Genomic DNA, 20916 nt, shown 5'->3' on the forward strand with positions numbered 1-20916 from the left:
TAGTTAATTTTATTCTACAAAGATGAACAGCATGGAACTTCAGATGGGGATTCATTAAATGTTTGTCTCAAGGACATTTGTTATAATAGTAAATTAAATGTAAACATAATTGGGTTTAACCTTGTTTTTAAGTGATTTACTCAAACAGGTATTCTGCTTTTCCACATCCTTAAACCGTTATGTACTTTGTTTTCTTGCTTGCCTGTGCGATCAATGCACATTCCATTGTTGGCTACCAACCTTGTAAAACGCTTTAGGGCTTTATTTTTACATCCAGTGTTTGTTATTTTCTGCAGTGATGAGCCTTTTTAAGAAATTTCATAAACATTGCACAATTATGGCTTGTGAATACAAAACTGAACAGACATTGCTACAGACTTTTTATGACAAGAAAATACTAAATTGATTCTAATCGTCCCTGAAATAAACATTTTAAAAATTTTATATTTTACTTAATCAACAAAATAAGACATTCAGTTACATACATACAACAAACAACCTATGACATCATTTATAAACCCATTGTGATGTCTCTGCAACACGGAATGACATTTTGCAGGCTCAGAACAATTACAATATGACATCACACTAAGAAGTTTTGAAGGCACTCCTCATTTTTAGGAATGCACGAAGAATTGGCAAATGAGTGGATTTAAAGTTTGTGCTTCTATTTTCTACTCATAATTTCAAAAGAATTTCATGAGAAAGATATATAAAACAAAAACCACTCTAAAACACTAAAACCACAGAGGAAATAAATCACCATCATAATCATAAGATAACCATAACAACAAGAATAAATCACCAATAACCATAATATTAACTGTCATAGTAATGACAATAACAAACACCTAAGTATTACAGAGCTGTTAGGAAGATTGTCCTTATGTTTTATTCCTATTTTATTAAGATACACACTAGTTCCAGTGAAAAGTTAAATGAACGTTACCACCGATCCTCTTCGGATGTAATATAAACTACTCCTGAACATATTTACTTGGAGTCATAATATGCAAATGGCCTGTAGCTTATACTTTATTACAATGAAATTTTACCAAGAGTTATAAAATCTATGACAAATGGACGGTCAGTTTGTACATTTACTTTGTATGATAATGCTGATTATGATAATGTTTAATTTGTAAATTGAATGAGATGGTGACTTTTTTTCAGAGGTCAGAATCATTCAGTAAAGGACCGATCCAAGATTTACATTTTGTAAATAATTGCGAACTATGTCTTTCTGCAAATTATTACATTAATAAGTAATTGAAGTTATCATGAATAAGCCATAGTATGTATCACTAACGCGTGTGTGGTATAGCCCTTAATATTGAAAAGCGTTATTGGGTGTGAAAATATCAGGTAATACATCAGTAACAGCGGATATGAAAATACAGGTTAGTTGTTTTGGCACACCTGTATTCTCAGTCTGTTCAGAGTCTCAGTTTTAACAGCATATACACATGGCTTCATCATGGAGATTTAAAAAGCAGTCCAGGAGGTTTGCTTTATGCACATTTAAATGCCTACACACCTGAGCGAGATAATGAGACTACCATGATATAAACTGATTTGATGTCAAAATATTAACATAAAATACAATTAAAAGTGCCCTTACTCCTCTTTTGTTTTCTCCTCAGATCCACATTTAATAGCTTAAGGTGTTCTCGACAGAGAACCTTTTGTCTACACATAGCCTTCTTTACCTAAAAAGAGTAGAAACGGGCATGTACCCAACATTATGGGATCTGGTCTAAATGAATTATTCTTGTGCTTTTGCTAGTCCAGGGTCTCTTGTGATGAACCTCCCTCACAAATCCCTACACTTGAACATTGTAGAAAGTGGTGGCTCAGAATCCAAACAAAGTGCCATTGATCATTAATAAGTCTTTTTTTAGGATGACGAAAAAGATGATTGTCAGACATTTCTCTTGGTTTTCATCACGGGCTTTTCCTGCCCACAGTGTCCCAAAATGGCTTTCATTGATAGTCCAAAGCAATCTGCAGAAGAACAAACTTTTTCAGAAAAAAAGTTGAACAGCAATTCCCTTGGTACATCCATGTTAAATTCACACTGAATAAGTTGCAGGTGATTTATGGTAAGGCTTTCTTTCTCCAAACTTCATTATAAAGTTCAATGAATTCTTGACAGTTTATTGATTTCCTCTCCTCATAATGTCCACTTAATTTTGACGTACATTATTTTCCCCCTCATTGATTCTCGTTTGTCCATATGTAAATAACATTATAAATCAGTTTGGGTTATCGCTCCTTGATTAACCGGTTCCTCTTGTGCATACGTTCCACAAGTTTCCATCATATTTATAAGATGAGAGGTGTTCTCTGAATATATGGCTCCATAGCAGCTATATCTGAAATGTGTAATGTACAATATTTGAGTGTAAAAACATGACTCAAATATAAAAAAAAATACCGTTTCAGTTCATCTGTCCCTTGTGTGAAATTTATATCACGCTCTATTGATATTCTGTGCAATAGGTTATAGGCAAACTTTACACATATAAATAATCATTATATGGCAATTTTATAGCGGCAATTTCATGAACATAAACAGCACGAAAACTTTGAAGCTCTATCAAATCGGACTGTTGTTACCTAATCTCATTCGATGAATTTGCCACCATATACAACATATATCTGTGAAAAATATGATGCCAGTTGGCTCTTTCCGATCCTCTTTCCTTAATCTAGATTGTCTCACTTCGTGGCCCCCTCCTTCAAATTCTGTTGCTCTGATTCCTTTACATCTTAATACTCCTTTTTCTCGTCTCTCGTTTTTTCTTCCCTCTTCCGCCCACTTTCTCTCTCTCTCTCCCACAGTGTCTCTACCATCCTCCAACTCTTCACGCAGTCTATCCCTCACATATCTTCTCCATTCCCCCTTAAATCTCTCGATAGCCTTTCTAGCTTGCTCACACAGTAACCTCATTCTTGCTTCCTGTTCTAACCCCTTGGCTACTTGCCACTCCACTTCCTCCGGCACCAGGGATGAAGTGAAGTTGTTCAATGGTATTTTGCCTTTTAGCTGCGAATGCCAGCCTCCTGGCACTGTGTCCGCCAAGAGTTCCTGTTCCCATGACAACCCCTGTTCCTGGCATGTCGCTCCATCCCACTCCTCCAACCCCGCCTCCTCCAAGGTGACCTGACATCGCTGCGGAATTTCGCTCTTGCTCTCGACCCGACGTCGGGTGCGAGTTCATCTTGATCATGTGATGGCGGTCGAGCGACGGTGTTGCACAAACGTTCTGCTGCGACTGAGCTTTCTGATGGCTCACGCGGGGAAGGGTGGGAACCCTCCCGCCGCCCCCTCCAGATGTGTAGTCACCCATTCCCATCCCCATCCCACTTGTACTGCTGCCATACTCCATTGCCTCCTCTAGATGATCTGGTGACATAAGCTGCCTCTCCTTGGACTTCTGCAGGGTATTCTGGTTATTGGAGTTTTTTGATTTGTAGTACTGGTGCTGCTGGTTCTTGGAGAGTCTTGATAAGGTGTTTCCCTCAGCGAGGGCAAGGAGCTGGTCCGTTGACTTTACTCGGCGTGGTGGTTTGGAAAGTGTGTCGTAATTCTGGTTTTGCTTAGTCTCTGGTGGATCTAGAGGGTAAGGATTTGGAGTGTGGCTTGGTGCAGATTGAGGATGAGGTATTCGAGGGCGAGTGGCATGGGTGGGAAGTGTGCCTCGACCACCCAGTGTGTAGTCACCTCCCCAGGGAAGATGGTGCTGGGAAGAATGAAAGGATGGAGGGGCATTATTGGGCCTCCGTTTCGTGGTACAGTAACCTGAATAGTCCTCCAATCCTCCTTTCTCTGTAGGGAAAGGAAAACATCTATTTCAAAACAGGTAATATGGACATTTTCCATGTGGTATAAGACAATTGACCTTTAATAAAAAATCTTCAACTTCTAATCCAGTATTATGCATATTAATTCATATAATGATATCAATATTTTCTTCTGAGCTCTTTCCTATTTTGGCTGATGTCATTGTACCTGTATAACCTTCATCTGTGCCAAACTTTCTTATCCTCCAACTGTAACTCATACTTTCACTGCTGTCTAGTTGAGAGAAAGGACTTAAGGCCTTATCCATCCGTACAGATTGCGGTTGCCTTGCAATAGTTTGCCCTCATTAAACTGACCTCCACAAACATTTACATCTCCCAAGTTTTCCAATTAAAAAACACAGACATTGCTTTAAATATCCCACATGACACCCTCAACAGTGAGCAGGTAATTTCTCCTTCAAATCACAACATTACTAAACTTCACACTGTTTTAATATTAGTCCATTCTTTCTCTATGTTGGTTGTGATGCATTGTAATGCCTTAGTTAGTTGGGATATAATAAAAAGGTAACCATACAAACCTTATGTAATTCTTTCAAAACTTCATAAAATGTAAACCTTGAAAATATGACTTAATTTGCTAATCCAGCACTTACCCAAACGCTTAAGAGAAGAGTATCTGTTCATGTCAGGCTTCATAGCTGCTTCATAAGACGGAGGCAGCTGAGCCAGGTTGTGTAAAGAGTGATGAAAGGAAGGTTGGGGCTTCATGGCGTTCGTATGCTTGCTGGGCTTCAACGTGCCACCAGTGGCCATCTGCATGTTGTTCATGCGAGGTGCACGTTCTGTAACAACGCGTATCAACAATAATGGATGTTAACGGTATTTCAAACCTTGTTAATGTTTTTACTATTTTAATTTACTTACCAATGGTGGCTGTATGTTTGGGGCTGGAGCTTGTGGTATTTATGTAATTATGCTGCAGATTTCCCACTTTTAATGAGAATAACAAGATAAGGTAAAGTATGTGTGTCAGTTCCAACAATGTTTACAAACCTTCTTACGATGTGAATTATTCCAAACAATAAATATCCTACTGTGCAACCACTATTTCTGCCCTCACACAAGTCACACAGACTATTTTTAAACTAAAGCATGCAACTCATTTAACTCATTTAAAAACCATACTCTGCACAAATTAACCAAAGGTTATAAAATCTGACCATCCAGTTTGTGACTGACTGCTGTATCGATGGGCATGGGCGAGGGTAATTTTGAATGAAACTTGTGTACGCATTTTACCAGAGATGTCCTTTTCAACAATAATTCACCATTACCAATAGTTATGTTAATATGTTTATGAAGTACACTTCGTTTTCTAAATGCTGCCCTACTTAGGCCTTTCTATATGGTCCACAATGTCTTGTAAATGTTACACCGTCTGTTTGATCAAATGCCATCATATACAGCTACATGCTAAATAATTCACAAATGCCCTTTCATCATTTGGCTATTGCTTCCCCTTATTTTTCTCTTGTCCTGAATTTATGACTGTTTTTCTCGTTCACAAAACACAAGCTGAGTTGGAAACATTGAAAGGAACTCTACATGACACATAATCCAAAAACACGATCCGACTGAATTTTTTAAATATTTGACCCAGGGTGTTAAGGTTGAGAATATAGCAGCTGACATGTGGCTAACAGGTTTTTCAATCTACTAATAAAATATGTATTAATCATAAATCATAGATAACCTGAGTAAAGGAGTACACATGAAAATAATAGTCTTACGTCGGTTATCTTTGCTCTGTAGGGTAGGATAAAGGTTTTTGGAAGGGCGTCCAAGCGTCCCCTCTCCTCCTCCACTTCCTATAGCTACACTGTTGTTTCTCTCTCCCTCTTGGACTGGACTCGACTGGTTACGCAGCATTTCCACAAGAGCCCTGACAGGAAAGATGGTAGAAATAGTTATGCAAGAGAATAGACAAGGCTTCCATTTTCATCTGTCAATAATTGTACATGCTCACTATTAGTCCATATGGATAACAGGAAGCCAAGTGTGTCATTTAGCTTGTTATATTAAACCATAGTGTGTGTCTCATGAGTTCCAGACTGGCTAAAATCTACTACATCACCATACACATATTGAAGAAATAGATCATCCCTAAATAAAAAAATCTCATTATTTATGCAAATGTATGACTCCTTCAAAATTGAAGATAATTTGAGAAACTTTCAGTGGTTTTGTCCATACAATGGAAGTCAATGGGAACCAGTGTTGCTTAGTGACCAATATTCTTACAAATATCTTATTTTGTATTCTGCAGCAAAATAAAGTCATACAGGTTAAAAATGACATGAAGGGTGAATAATAATAATGAAATAAGTTTCATTTTTGGCTCAAGTATCCCGTTAAATATTGTATGGTGTTTGTGTGCATGCTCTAGTGGACCCACAGCATTATTGTTTTTTTATCAACATATCCATAAAAACTGTATGCTTTTGATGTTGATGCTTTTTTTGCCATTGTCCCTTTGGAGGCTCTGTACAATTTCGACCAATATAGGCAGCATTTTTCATTTACTAAATTATTATTGTGTTATTTGTTAAAAAAATGTAACAAAAGTCCTGGGTGAATTGCAAAAAAAAACATGTTCATCATGAACATCACCAGTATTGGTTGTTTCTTCTCACCTGGGCATGTTGAGTTCTCTGTTCCTAGGTTGTCGTGATGCCTTGTGGAACGCCACCTTAATGGCCACGGCTACTGCCACTGTGAACGATATGACCCCACCGATCACATAGACGGTGTTGTTGCTCTGCTCAATTCGGCTCTGGTTGGGATGGGTTTGCGGTGGTGGCCTGGTTGCTGGGGGGGAAGTATTGGCCCACACTGGTGAGTTGTAGTTGTTGCAGGGGTTCTGGTCCAATCTTCGGGAACGATCCGGACAGCAAAACCGGTAATGGCAGGTTCCACAGCAGTAAATGAAGTCATCCTTGGAACAATTAAAAGTTTGGTCGTACTGGCCCATGACATCGTAATAACCCCGGCACACGTCCACTTCCACAAGTTTGCGAGGAGGTGGAGCTATGTGCGCTCCTTCAAAAGGGGGCTCCAGCGCGTTGGCCGTTACATTCTTTGGCTGCATTTTCTGAGGCAGCGCCATAGGGGGCATTTCTACTGCTCCAGCTGGCTGCTTTGGCCAACGACTCATAGACTTCCCTCGCAGGTTTCCACCGCTTTTGGAAAGCGGGAACAGAAAGCCCCTTCCCTGAGCTCTGGGATTGGGCACCGGGCTGATGGTAATGGGCCCATTTGGTGTGTTTCTTGAGGGGCCGGGGACGCTCGCTGAGAAAGTGATATGTGGGAAAGCGACGAGCAGGAAGAGAACGATGACACGCACTCGGGCTTCCAAGGTGGGCATCATCTTTACATGACTAACGCTGCTATTTCCTCTCACTGACTCAACTTGCCGCAGAATGTGGAACATAAAAAACAGGCCGTTCGACGCTATATGTAAAATATTCTTGTAGCAGCCCTCCAACGTATATATCAAAACAGTCTCAAATAAATTTCTGTTCTGAGGATCTTCTGTAAACTGTCACACTGAGAGACAGTGTGAGACGAAAACAAGCAAATTTGCTTTCAGCTTCAAGGTGACCATTCTCTCAATATTAACATGCAGTGCCTACATTTACCATGTAGTTACAGAAAAAGTTAGGCCTATAAGAGAAAATGGCAACGATATTAATAGCAGGCAACGTCAAAATTTTTGCAAGTATTAACAAGGCGGAGGGAAATATTCCCTTTTATGATCTTCGTCAAAAAAATTACATTTTTACATATCCACCGACAAAGAAGAAATGGCTTCTCTCGTTATGTTTCTTCTATTACTCAGTATATAGTTTAGATAACACATGAAGGCAGTTAAGCTGTAGTGATTATATTTACGGAAATTCCTTTGTTTTGGCACTTCTTATAATGAAATATAAATTTAAGAGAGAGGGGCAAATGTAAACATCTTAAAAATGTAAACGCATGTAATTTTTGCCTTCTTTTGTTTTGTGTTTTGGCACTCCTTACATTCAACAATGGCACTTTATGTCTTTAGGCAAATTTCCCTGACCTGCAAAGCTCCCTGATTTTGTCTAAAATTGAGCATAAACTATTTCTTTACACTTGGTGAAAAATAAAACCTACTAAATCAAAAAGTACTGGTATTCTTTTTGTTTAACTGCACTTGTTTACGTCTTAAAAGGACTACTCAGCACGGTAAACTCCTTTGAGTCACTTAGGACATTATGGTGAGGAATCATTGTGATTTTGTAAAGCGGTTTCTCTAAATGTTGGCATTGACACCTCTATATTATCAAATTAAAATAAATAGTAATTTCTTCATTCAGCATGTAAACATTTAACCGCTTCATGTGCAAATTTAAAATGACCTGTGGCACAATAAATATGCCTATTGATGTATAGGTATTTAGGCTATTGGAGAGAGTTCAATAAACTTAAGATGGGAGGACAAGGTTTGCAAGGCAAGATTATCTTCACAACGACTATTTTCAAGGACAGTCACTACATGTAAACCTCCTGATCCCAGTATGAGATTTGCTTTAAGGACAAGCACAGTTTTCACAGAGACTGAGAGATGTCTGAAATTGTTTGCTGTATGTCTTCATGAAATGGTTTAAACTCCCACAGTGTTGACATGGCTGTTTCCTCTCTATTTTGGTAGGCTTGGTCTTGGAATCCACTGACAATTGAGTGTTCAACGATAGAAAGATGTACCTCTGAAAAAAATGAACACAAAACTTGTTACCATACATCAACACACAAATCCACATAAAAACTAATGTAATCAATGTAAAAGTCTACACAATTCTAGATCATTATTGGAATTATTGCATGGGTGGGACAGGCAAAAAAATGCTAAATGGTGATTCTGCAGTGAGTATGTACACTTTCATTATTCTTGCAGGAGTTTATTATTGTCTCCAGACATTATGATTGTGCTCTTAGCAATTTCTGCACCATTTGCCACATACGACATACACGTCTTGTCTAAATTATTATTTTAATTTAAATAATTATTTTTCAGTAATTTTTACATGTATTCTAACATTTACACCTTAGATAAACATTTACTACCTAAACTTAGAAAATAAAGATATTAAAATGTAAGTTAGAATTTTATATTTATTCGTTCAGTATGAGCTTAAACATAATGCGGATCTGTACTGTTACACACAGCGCAGCTGCTAATTCTGACGTCACCATCTAAGAAAGAGAAGACGAGATGATATGATGACCATTTGTCTAATGTGTTACTACAAGTCACCATGAATCAAAAAGCATTGAGGAAAGTGAATGGTAGCAATGATCTGAACAAGTAGTGATCAGTTCCTTTCAGAGAGCATAGCATGATGCATTGCACAAGGGGGAGCGGGAGCAGAGCAAGAGAGAGATCCTGCTTTCCTGACACTAGCCCTATGTGTCAGAATGTTTGTGAGGAAGTTAAAAAGACAGTGTCGTGATAAAGCTGTTCTGTCACTTCTAATAGCTCTAATCAACACCTGTCTTTTTTATATTTCGCAATAGTTGAGGACTGTGAAAAAAACATTAAGAAAGCAAATAAAAAGAAAGAAAGAATTTTGAGAAAGATTTCAATTTGAGCACAGCGTAGCAGAAATGCACAGAGACAGAGGTATGACAGAGGAGAGGTGCTTTGTGTATGTGTGTGTAAGTGGGAGTGCAGTGAGTGGGTGGAAGAGAATGGAGAGCGTTCAGTGACACCACTTACTAATACACACTCACATATACAGTCCACAGCACACACACTACACAACACCGGGAACATACAGTGCTAACACCAAACACAGAGACGGTAAAACACATGCAGACAGTAGACTTGCGCACATCGTAAAGGAATACTAACATCTCTTGTAATACAGAACAGAAAACACATTCCACAAATACAAAACACACTTGTATATAAACAAGTGAACTATATGTAATATATCTATAGTTCAGACATGTTCAATGCCATCGAGGAAAGATAACACACATCACAGGCACAGACGTCACTAAATCTGGATTGATTTGCATATTTCAATCTGCCGGCAAAAAACAGATACTTGCAACAATTAAACATAAAACATAAAATTCTATAAAAAAATATTGAATAATCACTCTTATGACGAAAAAACATTTTATTTACATTTATGTTTTTTTTTGTTTACTATATATTTAAATTTATGCATTAGGCAGATGCTTTTATCCAAAGCGAATTACATTTCATTATCCTATACATATGTTTCTAAGTATGTGCAATCCCCTGGGATCGAACCCACAACCTTGCCATCGTTAAGCCCCATGCTCTTACCCCTAAGCTACAGGAAAGCAAAATATATGATATTTATATGATATATGATATTTAAATATATCATTTATGTACAGTTTAGTTATTTTTTAGTATGTGTGTTCCCTTTGACTGAACCCACGATCCTTAAGATGCTCTGCCAAAACAGCTACAGGAATATTTAGATAATTAGCTCTGCTAATTTTCTTCATATGAATTTACATTCCAGGTTATAGATAAAAAAAGCACAAAACATGGTAGTGACTAAATACACATATATTACGCAACTCTCCTGAGCATTCTAAACTCGACTGATATCTCAAACATGAAAACGCCGAATCAAAGCCATTACCCTTCAGAGTCACTGCCACCCAAAAGACAAGCAATTTGGTGAAATTGATAATTAACACAAATTATTTTAGTGTATTTACCTCCATTTTCAATATTGAATCATAAAAACAATGGAAGCATTTAACAGCCAAAGTGCATCTAAAAGGATTTTTCATGGACACAGGGCAATGGGCACCAGACTTAACTCGACTTGATGTGGTGATGTGCATGATGTGGAAAGAATGTTTTTCTTGTGTTTTTGCTAGAGATGCACCTTTATATCAGGCAATTAGAGTTATCTATCGATAAAAGCAATTTTTCACATAATCAGCAGATAGTTTAAAAACAGGCAATGATGAGGGCAGATTTATCCTGTCAATCAAAATGGAACAGGAAAATGCAATGAACTTGTGCTCCGTAGAAAATGTTAAGAAACATTACCAGTTTGATATTCAATATTAATAATCATATATATCAATATAAATAATAAATAATAAAATAATATATATCATACAGAAATATTAATTTGATCTTCAGAATCTGTATTGGCAAATATCGCTATCGGTGGAGAAATTTTGTTTCAGTGCATCTTTAGTTTTTGCACATGCATGAAACACTGATCTTAACAGTTGTGCTGCTGTATGATTCATGTGCTGATCTATGAGCCATTTACAGTTTTGAGGGAATAAACCTAATAACAGTCTATGCGATTAAAACAGTAACCTCTCATTTGCATATACATAATAAAGCGTAGGCCATTTCAACACCTTCTCGTCTATGTGAAACAGTATGCGTCTCTATAAACTGGATTAGCTTTTCCTGAACACGGCACCCAATCAGCAAGGCACTGTGGGCGACTTCTAAGAGATGTGACACTGAAGATGTGGCGCATTCGCAAAAACTTTCAAGAACGGCATGAAATGCGAGTTTACGACGGAATTACAGACAATTCATCATCTTTAAATCTGATAACATAAAATCCTGCCACTCTCTCGGTTTTTTATTGTAGTTCCGTTGCAAAACATGTCTGTTTTGAATGTTCTCTCGACTTCTCTTTATCACCCTCCCTCTCTCTCTCTCTGTGATATTCAGTGCGTGGGTTGAGGCAGCTCACTCTCTCTCAGAATAGCACTGCAGTAGTTCAGACTTGTATAGAAGGAGTGAAGGAGAAAGAAAATGATAGATAGGATGAATAGACCGCCTTCTCCCCCTTTCCTCTTGATAGAAGAATAGTTTGCCCTTTTCCTTTACACCCCTGTGACACAGATCATCTCACTTGGGGCTATTTGTGTGCCTGGCAGTCCATCACATCCCAAATCTTATGTAGTTTCATCATCTCCTCTATGTTTATCAAATATATTGCCTTTTTGTAGATCTGGTCTAAACTCCACAGTATTCAATTAATACAAGGTGAAGGCCGATGTACATCATGGACCATGTTTTGCTTTGTAGCTCAAGATCCGAATGCATTAGAAGGCCAAGCATGTAATTACACATAAGCAGAATTAAAGACAGCAAAAAAGGAAGGCTTTGTTAAAGGTGCAGCAACCCCTAAAAATCTGACTTCATACATAAAATATTTTGCAGGCCATTTGCTATTTATATGGCTGTAAATAAAAAATGGGTTGTTTTTGGTGACTCTTGAAAGCAAATATCATTAAGCTTTCATTTAAATGTGGTGAGAAATGTTGTAATAGATGCCTACAAAAGAAACAAAATCGATGACCCTCAACCCATCTTTTTGAAAAGTGAACAGTAATATAATTGATTATAAATGATTAACACTGGAGAGGTAATTGGCTACTATAGACCTGCTAGTCTGTTTTGAATAAGAGTTCACCTAATTATTTAACACCATTTGGCAAAATGCCTTCAACTGGATTGCCGATGGCAATTATTTTTACTCTCTTAAATCAATCAGAATCAACTATGTAATTTATGTTAAAAATGCTGCTGTACGTAAATCATTTTAAATAAGTTATTATCTTTACAGTTATGTCATCTTTAAACCTATGGCACGATCTCCCACAATAATGTTGTGCATGTTTAAATTGTGTAGGCCTGAATATATAACCATGGATTATGAGTTACTGGTACAGATCGATCCTGTCAATCTATGAGTCAATGGTTCCAGCATAAGGTAACACCACACATCATACCTTTAAAGACAAACACAGCATGAAACGCACTTAAGTCCTCTGCGCAACCCACATCCAATCAGACTTTTGTTAGTCTAGACACCACATTTCACATTATTTCGATACGTTTCTCATAACTTGTTAATCTAAAAGCGAGGCTATGATTTTCGTGTATCGACGTGTCTCTTGCGGATTGTGGACCTGTAATTCGCACGAGGGTGAGTAGGTGGACATGACAACCAGCGAGAGAGCAATGAATGGCCGTCTGCGTAGGCGTGAATGCATGTTTGCACGGAGGGTGATGTGTAGCCACCTTGCACTTACATATGTGTGAACATCTTCCTCCGGTCGCTTCTAATTAATTGAACGCATCAAATGTGACCTCTTAAGTATTTTCATGACAGAGCATGTCGCGCTCATGCGAACCAGGTTAATGTTCAAGTAGGATCAGGAACTTCAACAACAGAGAGCCATCGAAAAAAGCACGAGCATGGACACGGGCATCGATTGTTCAGACGATTAGATGACAAAGTACAACTTGAGTGACTTACCTGTACAGAATTGTGTTGAGCCTCACGACAACTCCCGTCTCAAATCTTATTCATCTGTGCGCGACGATGATGGCTGAGAAATTGTGTTATTCCCACAAACTGTTGCAGCACCCCCCTAGAGATATTAGACACTTCCTTTATTAACAAAACAACCTCCGTAGTGACTAATTTCTTTCCAGGTTTTCCTCTCACCTACCCCAGTTTCCATGCTTTAAGGCAACAGTCACTGCTCAACTTATTTGCTTCATACTTCATTAATTTAGTTCTGTGAAAGTATTCCAGGTGAGACCTTTTACCTTCGTAGGCTAACCAAAATACGTCCCTGGTTATTTTTTATTCGCTTAGAAAAATGAACAAGATGAAGAAAATGCCTGTTGCCACTATTTCTCTCGTGTTCACCGAAACGATACGCGTTGATGTCAATCGACTCAACCTGCAAAATGTGCACGCAAGAACATTCCGACTCTGTCACGAAACACCGGAGGAATGAGGCGGGTGGTCTCACGGCGGTCCGCTGCGCTGAATAGTACGTTTATTGGTTTCGCAAGACGGCGTTGATGAGAGACTGATACGTGGAGATCCCGATCGCTCAAGTGTTTCGTTTCTCAAACTACTTATCCTTTCTGCGATTATGGCTGGCTAAGCAATATGCTGTGACTGTGAGCGAGAGTGTGAGGAGGGGGGCACACACACACACACACAGACACACACAAACACACCGATCGGTTGCCATAGCAACGATGTCATTTTGTTTGTGACTCTAATAATCTTGATGCCTTAGCCTTAAAGAATTGGTTATGGGAAAGAGGAGCTCAGCAAAACACGCATTTGCATTATGTGAATAGTGGTTTAGAAAATATAGAACGAAAAAATAAAATAAATAAAAACGGGAATGATTACACTATCCTATATATTTGCAATACGCCTAAAGTAAAAGCTTAATGCTCACATAACACTTGAAATATAGGTTTATCTCATGATGTAGGCTAATTCTGCACACTGCCTAAGCGATTCATAATCGGACACATGTCGTAACCACAGTATTTGACTTCTTAAGAAATTATTTTAACAATTTAGTTTTACAGTTAATAAAACTCGAACGAAATATTCAAGTCCTTAAATATGCATTAAACATTTAGGGCTTTGCATACTTAGATAAGCAATTATTGTACACCCAATGTAAATTAGTTTGGTTTAATTAAACACCGCCAATAAATATAAGTATTTGCTGCCATGGTACAGATATCTGCAGGGTTTATTCTGTAGTTTTATCAGCGCCTCCATGCAAACACCAGCAGCCGTCAATCGCCATTTCAGCACCATGGAGAGCGGCGCAATCAGCTCGTGTGTACCGCACTGCACTGCTCATCCGTGGCGAACATGAAATATTGACCAATCGTTGACAGACAAATCCCTTCGTTCATTTCTTCTCAGGTTAAAATTGCAAAACGTATTTTTTTGTTTTTGTTCGTAAAGTGTGCTGTAGACAGATTGAAAACTTTGCATTTTTCAGCATAAATTAATTGAATCTTTCGAATCCAGCAAGCTCCTGTCGCCCTCATTGGCTTTTCTTCCTACAGACAGCAATTAGCTATTCCTATACAGGTGAGTGGGCCGCTGTTTCGGCAGCTCAAGCAACCTGCGATGAGATGCGTTCATCCGTTTATAACTCGATCAAATTGTAGTCTGCACGAGGGCCTGTGATTTTCAGAAAATCCTGAAAAGGAACAGGAAACAGGAAAAATAGAATGACTTAGATTGTCCTCCACCGCATGAGCATCTCTTGCAAGGCTTCCGTGGGAAATATTGCCGTTTAAAAAAAAATGACAAATGAAAGAGAGTGTGAAGGCAATAAAAAGGGTCAGAGTCCTTCCAAACCTTTAAAGGCTCATGATGTTAATATTTTTTTTATATCCGGAAAAAACGTGACCCTGGATCACAAAACCAGTATTTAGCACAGGAAATAAAAATGCAAACGCCAAAAATGCATTGTATGGGTCAAAATTATAATTTTCTTTATGCCAAAAATCATAAGGACAATAAAAGATCATGTTCCATGAAGATATTTTGTACATTTCCTACCCTAAATGTATAAAATCGTTTATTTATGTGAGTGTAAGGCTTTGTGGCTTTGGAAAATTGCCTTTAAAATTGTTAATCAGAGGTTCCAGAGTTTTAAATGGTCGTTTTTTCACCATGTTGTCCTATCCATACCATACATCAATGAAAGCTCGTATCAAAATGACAATTTCGAAAAATTTACCCATAAGACATGGCTTTGTCACATGGTCCCATTTAGACCACTCAAGATGATGTAAACAAGGCTGGTCGATTTTCAACACTTCACAAACGTTTGAACATAATACAACCAACAGAAGATCTATGAACAAAATATTAAACAAACGTCTTTGAGATTTAATGACATATGAAAGATATTGAAAGACTAAAAATGAAACCAAAAAGCTACTGATGGTGTTTACATCTTAACTATAAAGATATCAACAAGTAAACAATACAATTGTATAAAATGTTTGCATTCACACAAAACATTTCAACACATTAAAAAGTCATATTTCTCTAAAATTCCTTTATTTTCATTAATTTAAATAACTTAAATGGCCCCAAAATGCCCTAATGATCATCCACAAGATTTTACAGATGGCCAAATCTCATTCTGCAAGTACATCCTGCCCAACATTCATAGCATTTAGTTAGACAGGATCTTTGGGAAATAAAGGCCCCAGATTTTCTTAAGAGCATTTTGATTGAGAGACCAGTAGGACTAGAGAAAAGTGCAGCTGTGGTCATAAAATATTCAGCATTCAAACAGCCAAATTACTTTTTCCGTTTCAAAGACTTTTAAACAGATCCAGACAAAGAGCATGTGACATACTTGAATGATAAGCTAGAAGTGGCATTTAATCTTATGATTAAAGAGTTGCCCTTTGCTCTATTCCAACTGGTCCAATATTGTAATGACTTCAACTCGAACCCCAAAATGTCAGATAAAATGTAGCTGTTCACTTAAAATAAAAACACTTTTTGAAAAGTTGACTATACAAGGAAAAGAACTGAACAAAATCTGGAAACAATAACACAAACGCACACAAAGAAATGCTTGAAACTTGTAAAAAAATCTCATGAGTTATATTTAGACCACATTTCAACCCCCCCCCCTCTGGTTACCATGATTTTGCATCCTTTCCACCAGACACAGAAACAACAATCATATCAATTGCTTAATATTACTCAATACCCTGAAGAACAAAATTCAACCCATACATTTTAGCTTCAAGGCAGAGCTCACCTAAAAGGAACATTTTGTCAATTTACTCACCATCATGTGATTTAAAAACTGTATGACCTACCTTGTTCTGCAGAACACAGGAGAAATTAATAGATGTTGTCGCTGTACTTTCATGCCATACAAGTGAAATGTTACTCATCACATTCTGCCGAAAATATTTTGTGTGGTACAGAAGATAGACAGACATTCAGGTTCAGAACAAGAGTAATGGCGAGCAAATAAATTACAACTTTCATTTTTAGGTGAGCTATACCTTTAACTGAAATGGGACATAATTCTAAAAACAGACTTTCTAGAAATTAAAAAATATATCAAAGCTGTGCAAGGTAACTCGTTCATAAAAAGCCTGTGCTGACAGTAATCGCCACCAGAATGGGGGGACCATAGCAATCAATGTTTCCTGGAACTTATAGACCAGGAAACAAGACAAAATTCTTACTGATGGGCATTACATAATAGATTTTTCTAATAAGATTTTTTTTAAAAATCCTTACTGCTGTTTTCATAATCTGAACAACTGAAACATTTGAAAACACAGATAAAACCTGGGTTTATGAGTGGAAAAAAGAAAGAATTGTCACAAGGACAGTTCAAGTCCTGAGAGTAAGTTCAAACAGACAAAGAAACAAACAAATGCAAGGAGCGATTAGGTAGGATCATAAAAACGAATGTGCTATCCTAAAATGCAAAGACAATTTGAGGTGGAAGAAATGGTGGTCTGCACACTAATAATTAATACATTAATAATATGTACACAAAAACACAGATTCACTCTTTTATAGTCGCCTCAGCGCTCGCTTTTTATCCGTTTTCTTTTTTGTAACTATATTAGTATTACTACTACTTGTGCCACTGGTGCTGCTGTTATTCGAGTTGTTGGCACCAGCAGCCATTATTGCCAAACCGGCCCCAGCTACACGTTTGCTTGGATCTCCTGCATGTTTCTTGGGTTGGGGTCCATCAGCTGGATCCTGAGGAGCCCCTGACATGCCTCCCATAGCATGTATTTCTGTTAGAAGGTGAGCCCGGGATGCATACTCTTTATAGTCCTCCAAAAGTAATCTGCCTGCCTCCTCATTGAGAGCTGACTCTGGATTAGGATGAATCAGAAGGCACTTGATGGTCTGTGAAAATACAAAGGAGTGGATGATGAATACAATTTGATTTTAGAGATAAGTTGACACAAATTCACCAGCTTGGATAAAACAAACCAGATGAATGTAAAAATGTCATACTTTTTAAAATAAAGTATAACATGTTGAATCAATTATATAAAAAATAGAAAATCTATTTTAATATTGTACAAATCTGGAGATAGACATAGAATTGCCTTGGCTGATAAAGCCGTCAGTGTTGTAAAACACAGCTTCTCTGAAATATCAACTCAAACTCAACTAATGACTAAACACTATATAAGATATTGTGTTATACAGATCAGCAGGGAGAAAAAAAATCTTCCTACCAACAATACATGTCTCAGGCCCAGTTCTGCTTTCCAGTCCCTCTTCAGTACATTGACACAGATCTCACCCTTGTGTCCAACATTAGGGTGGAAAATTTTAGTTAGGAAATAGCCTCTGGGAGGTGCAGCAGGGAAATCCTTCCCAAGGACCAACCGCATTCGGAATACCCCTCCTGCATAGGGAGTTCCTTCTGTTGTGTGAACAGCAAACATGAAATTTAAAGTCATGTGCAAAGAACAAAAAGTAAAAATGCACCCATAATAATGTTAATTCCTACCTGGGCCCTCAATAGCAGTGTGAAGCTCTGTGATATCCTCCTCACTAGGGAAGATTTTGATCCCTTCAGGAGGATCTGCTGCCAAGGCAGAAACCTCCTTATAGACTAGTCTCAAAACTTGAGGGGGCAAGTTCTCCACGTTTGAATTCTACAAACATAAAAAATGAGTGTCACGTGATAAAACTGAGAATTGACATTTGTCAGTACACTTCTGCACCACTATTAGTTAATTATAAGTGCACTGTGTCAAAGTTATAAAATAAACAGTATAAACATGAAAAAAAAAACATTATTTTACCCCATAACTACAGAAAGGTAAATGGTCAAATGAGCTCATAGCAGACTACAACAACCTGCGTTCTTTCCCAATAACCCAGAACAATAAAAATGGAAAAAGACAAACACGACTAAAAAGATGACAATTCATTTATATGCAAATAAGTTTGCGAAAAGTTAACAAGAAAGCACAAAAAAACATTCAAAGTATGTTGCGCCTATTTGCTATCAAGCTAAACTGTAAAGAGAAGTATAAACTGTACAGACATTCTTTCACATAATCTAATAATATTATTTGTTACAAATCAGCGTATATAATAAACATACCATTTCCAGCTGTATGTAGCAGAGTTGTCAGCAAATTTGTCCCGAATAAGAAAAATGAGCCAACTGCTACCTAGCCGGCGACTCGCGATCTTTAGCGAGAGCGACTGAGATCAGCTTTAACCAATCTAAAAGTTATAAACAGTTCAATCTACAAATTTAATTAAGGCCCCCGAGTATTTGGAGTGTGACGAGACCTTTTCCGAACCAATTTTTTGCACTTGCTACTGTCGCTTTTAGGCAGGCTAGGCTAAGGATGCTTGCTAACCTATTAAGTTAGCAAGCTATATTCCAAGCTCTCGTTCGGGAAATTTATGTTCGACGTTGTCCTCAGATACAATACTCCGTGTAAGGTTTTAACATCCAATAAATTGTAAAATTCGTCTCTGATAAAGTTGATTTGGTCGATAGCTAACAAAAACAGAGAGCTACCGTAGCTTGTTATCAGCTAGCAGTCTTTGACACAGGAACAAAAATACAATTCTTCAAAGACGCAGTTCGAATGTGTTTAGCCAATCAGAATTTGATAAAGAATGCTCGTGCTTTACAATCGGCGCACTGTAACCAATCAGGGGCAGGGGTTGGGCTGACGTAGAAGGCCTTAGAAACCCACGGACCAGAGAAAGTTGAGAATGCGAAAAATGCTCTCTGGTAATAGGTGCGTTTGAATAACTCGTGCCCTCCCAAAGGCAGGAACAAACGCTTTTTAAAATGAGGCTCCAATGAAAGTGTGAGAATTTGTCCAAAGTGCACCTTTTAAATTGGATTCAGAATATGTGGTCGGATAGCAATACATACGTAATCCCAAATAAAGTCAAAGAAACTCACTTTAATATAATATACAGATATTATCCTTGTCATGACTTTTTTGCCAAATTTAAAGAAGGGCTTTCACCAGTGTGCTGTTTTTGTAAAGATAGACAATTGTACATTTATTTTTCAGTTGTTCTTACAATAAAATGTTTTGGTTTAGGATCTCTTTGTTGATTTTCAAGACGTTTTATAAATGTATTAATATGACTGATAAAATGGTGTTGTTTTTGGATTGTGATACTGGTTCTTTGGAAATAATTTTTCTACTTGGAAAACACCATATACATAAAGCAAAGTTTTTGTTAATTGTACCAAATGGTAGATTGTTTTCTACAAATAAAAGATATAAATGATTTTTTTTATATTATTACGAAACAATAGCAAAGCTGTTAAGACATCCAGGCTACTGGATGAAATTGTTAACGTTTTAGATGTTTAACTGATGTGTGTGTTTTTTTTGTACTATTACACATTTTTATTTACCCTATTGATGAATAAATAAATAAAATAAAAACCTTTTAAATTGGAAGAAGTAGAAGAAAGACGTGTGAGTCATTATAATGAAATTAAAAGGGATTCAACATTTAGCTTACAAAGAGTTTACACAAAGTGTATTATTTTGACCTATGTTAATGTTAGTAATATGTTAGTAAATTGAAACTAGCTACATAAGCCTTTCAAAACAATAAATACATCTCATATTGGAAAAGGCGCTAATCTGGCCTGTGGTTATTATAAAGTCGTATATACCATAACAATCTCTTATTTAGAATTTATAATAAATTTGACTAGAATCTTTAATGATAATTTAAGTTTAAATTAGAGATGTAGATGGTAGCATTTAAATTAAGTTTAAGGCTTAATGGGCGGATTATACATTAATATATTACTGCATTATGTTAAAATGGGTCATTTCAATCGGTGCATTTCGGTTATATAACACACAGTAAACCCTCAAATAAATAAATAAATAACATAGTAGTGTAGTACTTAATCGCCACTAGAGCGCGCTCTACGCTTCGTTTTGGGTCCATTAGTTTTTCACTAAAATATTTGTATTATGTACTTTAGAACACTTCAATTTATCCTTTAACCGTGTCTCCTTTCATTTTAAAATGGCATCCACATCCTTTAGCACATAGTCATAAGAAATCAAATTGAACAGTAGCCTTACCTTGAGGGCCATTGCGAGGCTAACGAAGGAGCTTGAAGCTTACAGCGCCCCCTACGGACCTCACGTGACTCTCCATATGACTATACGGG

General features: G+C 37.3%; 2 protein-coding genes across 4 annotated transcripts; both read right to left on the reverse strand.

Annotated features, from left to right (window-relative positions):
* Positions 1-247: 247 nt before the first annotated feature.
* On the reverse strand, positions 248-13845 carry LOC130433395 (protein shisa-6). 2 transcript variants are annotated; one of them, XM_056763239.1, is made up of 7 exons: positions 13390-13845; positions 13194-13308; positions 6507-8606; positions 5604-5755; positions 4738-4803; positions 4467-4655; positions 248-3832 (listed from the first exon to the last, which is right to left on the reverse strand). In XM_056763239.1, the coding sequence occupies exons 3-7, from the start codon at positions 7301-7303 to the stop codon at positions 2937-2939; spliced, it is 2100 nt and encodes a 699-aa protein (XP_056619217.1). In that variant the 5' UTR covers positions 7304-8606; positions 13194-13308; positions 13390-13845; the 3' UTR covers positions 248-2936. The 2 variants fall into 2 exon arrangements, with proteins under 2 accessions (XP_056619217.1, XP_056619216.1); XM_056763238.1 differs by having other exon boundaries at positions 13194-13845.
* A 1915-nt stretch (positions 13846-15760) lies between these two features.
* ube2s (ubiquitin-conjugating enzyme E2S) lies at positions 15761-20879 on the reverse strand. Of its 2 annotated transcripts, none has more exons than XM_056762511.1 (4): positions 20828-20879; positions 18241-18388; positions 17963-18153; positions 15761-17624 (listed from the first exon to the last, which is right to left on the reverse strand). In XM_056762511.1, the coding sequence occupies exons 1-4, from the start codon at positions 20837-20839 to the stop codon at positions 17277-17279; spliced, it is 699 nt and encodes a 232-aa protein (XP_056618489.1). In that variant the 5' UTR covers positions 20840-20879; the 3' UTR covers positions 15761-17276. The 2 variants fall into 2 exon arrangements, with proteins under 2 accessions (XP_056618489.1, XP_056618491.1); XM_056762513.1 differs by lacking the exon at positions 20828-20879 and adding an exon at positions 18844-19441.
* Between the last annotated feature and the right edge of the window lie 37 nt (positions 20880-20916).

This window comes from Triplophysa dalaica, chromosome 12 (assembly GCF_015846415.1).
Source record: "Triplophysa dalaica isolate WHDGS20190420 chromosome 12, ASM1584641v1, whole genome shotgun sequence".
NCBI classification, from domain to species: domain Eukaryota; kingdom Metazoa; phylum Chordata; class Actinopteri; order Cypriniformes; family Nemacheilidae; genus Triplophysa; species Triplophysa dalaica.